Source organism: Camelina sativa, chromosome 5 (assembly GCF_000633955.1).
Source record: "Camelina sativa cultivar DH55 chromosome 5, Cs, whole genome shotgun sequence".
Lineage (NCBI taxonomy): Eukaryota > Viridiplantae > Streptophyta > Magnoliopsida > Brassicales > Brassicaceae > Camelina > Camelina sativa.
The window spans coordinates 1,669,725-1,675,317 of NC_025689.1; the positions used below are offsets into that span (position 1 = coordinate 1,669,725).

The window sequence follows — 5,593 nt, forward strand, 5'->3', positions numbered from 1 at the left end:
GGACTCCATATTTGTTGTGGTGGATCGCTTCTCGAAAATGGCGCATTTTATACCATGTGCAAAGACAAATGATGCAACACAAATCGCTGACCTTTTCTTCAAGGAAGTGGTCCGCTTACATGGGATACCGCGAACAATAGTATCTGACCGTGATACCAAGTTTCTCGGGCATTTTTGGAGAACACTTTGGCGGAAGCTAGGAACTAAGTTACTCTTCTCCACCACTTGCCACCCCCAAACGGATGGGCAAACCGAAGTAGTCAACCGCACACTCTCAGCTCTTTTAAGAGCCACGGTCGGTAAAAATTTAAAGAATTGGCTAGATTGTATTCCTTATATTGAATTTGCTTACAATCGTGCTTGCCATTCTACCACTAAACTTTCACCCTTTGAGATTGTGTATGGGTTTAAGCCTACCACGCCACTCGATCTTTCACCATTGCCACCAACAGACCAGACCAGCCAAGATGGGGAAAGTAAAGCCGAAGCAATAAAGAAGCTTCACCAAGCGGTGAAAGAAAACCTTGAGAAGAAGACCGACAAGATAAAACAATGAGTAGATAAAGGAAGAAAGGAGATGATTTTTAAGCCCGGTGATTGGGTTTGGCTACACATGCGACCTGAACGGTTTCCAAACCAACGAAAATCCAAGCTATCACCACGTGGAGATGGTCCATTCAAAGTCTTGGAACGCATCAACAATAATGCCTATCGCCTAGACCTTCCAGGTGAGTTAAAAATCTCCACTAGCTTCAACGTATCTGACTTGGCTCCATTTCTTGAAAGTGAACCGGTTCTGAGGACAGAACCTTCTCAAGAGGGTGAGAATGATGAGAACATAAGCTCAAGCATCACCAACACTGTTAGAGTTCCAACTATGTATCAACCGCCTAGGACAAGATCCGGTACAAGGACGATGCGTGAAGAATTCAATAAAGCTGTGGAGAGTTTAATCAACTATAAAGACTTGGAGAGCACCATTGACCAGTTCAACAATCTCACCCTTGGCGATATAAAGCACCAACAAGAAGATATTATGGATAGTGCAATTAACGTCACGAAGCCCGACTTAAGTATCGGCCCGAACTTTTACGAACCAACAAGTGAAAGGCCTCTCCTTAAGACCAACCAAGCCCAAGTTCTTTTTGTCATCACTCCAAACGAAAACACTTAAAAGACATGAGTTAGAAGCTTCCAAGGCCAAGAACTTCCTCCCCAAGCCAAGGTAAGCGTTTAAATATTTTCTAATAAATGAGAAATTTCCTTTTCTTTTGCAGGTTGGTTCGAAAGTAATCTAGATTCCTTTTGTAGTTTATTTTGTGAATTATTTGTTGCCTTTCTTCTCTTTTCAAAGACCCTAGAAGGTCAAAACTGTCGACATATTAATAAGGTCCATTGCAGCTCTTGTAGTTCACGTTTTTGCCTATTATCAATAAAGAGAGAACTTTTCTTTTAATTGTTTTACGAGTTCACCAATCTTGTGCGGGTTCCCCTTGATTCGTGAGTTCCTCGACTTATCACAATCTCACTCATCGATTGTGTGGTGTCCATCGATCCATCCCACTCCTTAGTCGACGCAAAGAGAACCGTGTGGTCCTTTGTTCCGGCACCGTCAACTCCGGTTACGACATCGACGTAGAAAGCACCGTGTGGTCATCTACTTAGATCCGATCATCTCCTTGATCTTATATCACTATGTATATCTAGCATTTTAGGTATGGGTCGGTTATGCGATCTATTCACTTTTGTACATCTATATTTGAGACTACGACGTGCCTATATATGTCCGTATACGGCTTGGATCTCAGGCCATATATTCTCCTCCCATTTGACCACAAAAATAGTGACGCTTTGGCCGCCGCTCTCATGTCTCAGCTAAGGGATTTTTTCTTTCCTTTTTTTTTTTGTTTGAATAGAAACTATAGGGAAAACTATATTTAACTTTGATGGCAATGCACATGTGAAGAGTTCGTAACACATATAACCTAAGTACAAATTAAACAAAACTAACCTTCTACCATTTCCAGGTTTTCTTCTCCTTTTCCTGTGCAAGATGTGCCTCATATCTCATATATTTATTATAAAAAAAAAAAAAGATGTTTCTACGTACCTTTTTCGTGTAGTCATAGTTTGAATTTCTTCAAAACACAAAATAATCAAAAATTATGTAATTCTAATTATGTGAGAATGAGATATACAGTATATGCATAACATATAGTACTAATAAAATGCTATTTGTGTATATAAACTAATTAAAATAACATGACATTCTATTTCTATTGAATATACTGTATACATAAAACACTTTTATGCCAATAGATCGCAAATGAACAATTTACGAATAAACAGTTAATTTTGACAAATATTAAAACAATAAACACAGTATATTTCAACGATGACATTCGCTCCCTTCCCTCCATCACGTCATCTACTTGTTGTACTACTAACCATTACTCCAAAGATTGAACCCAAAAAAAAACTTACAGCCTTAAATTGTTATGTATAGCATGCATTTTATTTCATCATTTTTAGATAATTTCATAAAACGTATATTGGATAACGTTAGCCTTTGCTTTTGTAATAATGAAACAATGTCGCTCATAACAAAAACGTTTATGTTTTTTTTACCAAAAAAAAAAAATATAACGCGTCATTTATCATTTATGAATGGGGAAGGTAAGAATATACTACAGTATACGGTAAATAAATGGACGGCGCATGATGCGTCTTTTCATTTGGAATTTAGATTTGTTTTCACAAGTAACTGAATCTCATAAGCTTTTTTTGCAAATTAAAGTACAACAGATCCAGTCAACTTCTTCAAACGGTCGGTGCTTACGTGTGCGCCATCATTTAAGATATTATTATTCTCAAATTTGGACGGAGATAGGGATACATTTGTCTTTTCACTTCTTCCCGAGTTAAGACAATTTACGCCTTTAGGCGAGTTTGAGAAACACATGCTCTCGTGTGACTTACAAAACTTTATGATTGATCATGACCACATTAATATTTGCCAATTTTTTAATACCAAATACAGCATATATATAAAGTAATTGAGATTTATACGAGCTTTCAATACATTGACACATTGTTTTCGCTCTTTTAAAGCTGTCTTCTACTAAATTTCTTTGTTCCAAGTTCTACGACTAAGTTAGAGATCGATATGTAGCGAATATGATCTGTTACTTTGTTCAAAAAGTTAAAATCGTACGTTTAGAATGTCCAATGAATTATCATCTATGGAGAACTCTCCGAGCCGTCTCTCTGAATGGACACGTGGAGCTCACAAACCCGTCTACCAAATGTAAATACGTTTTCAGCTCGTGACAGGTGGCTACATTGATGCTACTCAAGTACGGCGAGTCACGGCTGCTCAGTCGAAGCTCCTTCCCGACCTCCGCGTAAACCCACGGCGTCTCCTCCACGCGTCTCTGTATCCAGCTCGGCATTGCTGACGCCGCCGACGACGACGACATCTTCACGTTGTCTTGCTCTCTGTTGTCTAAAACGACTCCAGGAACTTTGGTGATGACGTCATCGGAGTTCACGATTCTCAGAACCTTGGTGCCTTGCTTCTCAAGGAGTTTCCTGAAGCATCTGTTTCCGACACGTGGACCTCCGAAAGATATTACGGTCACCATGGGCGCACGTTTAAACGTCGTCTTGATATCGTAGGCAGCTAGTGTCGCGATCGCGGCTCCAAGGCTGTGGCCGGTTATGGTTATGCTCAACGGCTCGTCGCCGTAAGATTGGAGTAGCCTCGAGATCTCTTCTCTCACCATGTCTCTCAAACTGTGAGCACCTGAAGTGTACAAGCTTAGAAACCCGCTCTCGACCATGGGCCCAGAGTTAGAGCCGTTTAGATTCGGTCCAGTAGGCCCATTAGGGAGGTGAGTCAGCGTCGCGCGGAGGTTCTCTAACCACTCGAGACACGTGGCGGTTCCACGGAAGGAGATGACGACGTCTCTACGACCAAGCCGCGAGATCTCTTCTTTGTCTTGGCACACTGCCACGTAACCAATCCAGCTGGATTGTGTAGCCATCCAGCTTGGCGCTTTCTCAATCCAACGTGGCAAGTTAATACCTGACGTGGCACGGAGGTTCTTTGTTAGTCGATAACCGGAGTTAGGCAAACCGGATCGGTCTAACAGAGTACTCCTGGGAAACCGGCATGTCGCGTACGTGGGAGAAGAAGGATCGAAATCGAAGGCTTGGTAAGCCGATTCGACGAATTGACCGTACCGGAGAATCTCTCGCCGGAGATTATCGTCCAATGGGTCTAAAAGACCATCCCAATTTTGAAGCCCCTGGTACTCCATCCATCTCCGGCCAAGCTTAACCGGAAAATTAGAACCAGAGGGGGAGGATTCGCTGGAGATTTGATCTTGGTTTAGAAGCAAACTCTCCCAGGTTTCTGGTTTGGGTATAACCGGTGGTCGGGAAGTAGAGATTGTACTAGTAGTAGGAGAAGGAAGAGTAAGTACACATCGACACTGACGATTCGACGTCGTACTGTTTATATACGACACGGCGTCGTGTTTTGGTAGTGAAGGCGTCACTACACTATGCGGACGTACGGGAGAAAAAGATAATCTCATATTGTTTGAGAAAAAGTGTTGTATACTTTTCAATTTTTATAAATATTTGATCTGGTTAATCAAATTTTTCTCTAAAACTTTTGTATAGAGAATATATAGAGAGTTTCTTGAAGATAGTTTTGGTGTGTGAAGTGAAGAAGAGAGAGAGGAAACGAGTTCCATTTATAGTGGGAGAAACTGGGATGTATAGTGGAGTTAGAGAGATTGTTGAAAAGGAAAGGACTGGGGGACTCTTGAATTTTGTGGACTATGCTAATATAAACTATAAAGTATATAAATTTATATCTATAATGCCCATTGCCCACATACACAGTTGTATTCGTTAGTGTGTTCGTAAATCTCAAGTAGTTTTCGTGTATGTAAAAGCAATAAATATACCAAAAATAGAAAGCTAACAATAAGCTGAGTTTTGTATTATGATATATATTTATTTTCTTTGAAGAAATTGAGAACTATCTTTGACGAAATTTGTTTGACAAAGTTTCATACTACTTTTTATATATAAATGATCGATCTTATATGGTTGGTACGCATAAGCTCTGTTTTTTTTTTTTTTGTACTTAACTAACATGCACTTAAAAAGAGAATGTGAAATCAAATATTTGAGATCATCATTAATGGTTTCTAGTTTCTACGTTACTACTTCTTTTTTTTTCAGTTAATTTTCATACAGCACCAAGATTTTGATAGATGACCAAAAAAAGTTAAATGTATGATAATGAGAGGTACAAGAGCAATGATGGACGGCTGAGATGAGATGAGAAGAGAAAGGAGTGTGTATAAAAATAAATATCGGACCGTCGCTTCATAACATGATTTTGATGGGGGTAGACACGTGGGAGTTCTCGAATAATACGGCTCATAAAGTGTGTATCGACTCGGCTTATATCGTGTGGTTATGTTACCCCCAAGGCACCGGCTATATTGCCAATTCGCCGCAATTGGGTGATGAAGGAAAGTACGCACGTATGCACCATCATCCTGCATTCCCC

At 40.1% G+C, this 5,593-nt stretch overlaps 1 protein-coding gene across 1 annotated transcript; it reads right to left on the reverse strand.

Moving 5' to 3' along the window:
- On the reverse strand, window positions 3,178–4,673 carry LOC104784853 (phospholipase A(1) DAD1, chloroplastic-like). Its single transcript, XM_010509947.2, has one exon. It carries the CDS (start codon window positions 4,599–4,601, stop codon window positions 3,237–3,239), a length of 1,365 nt encoding a protein of 454 aa, XP_010508249.1. The 5' UTR covers window positions 4,602–4,673; the 3' UTR covers window positions 3,178–3,236.

What these genes read in the sequence shown, in the direction of transcription:
- LOC104784853 (XM_010509947.2), bottom strand. Translation starts at nt 4,601, where the DNA reads ATGAGATTATCTTTTTCTCCCGTACGTCCGCATAGTGTAGTGACGCCT.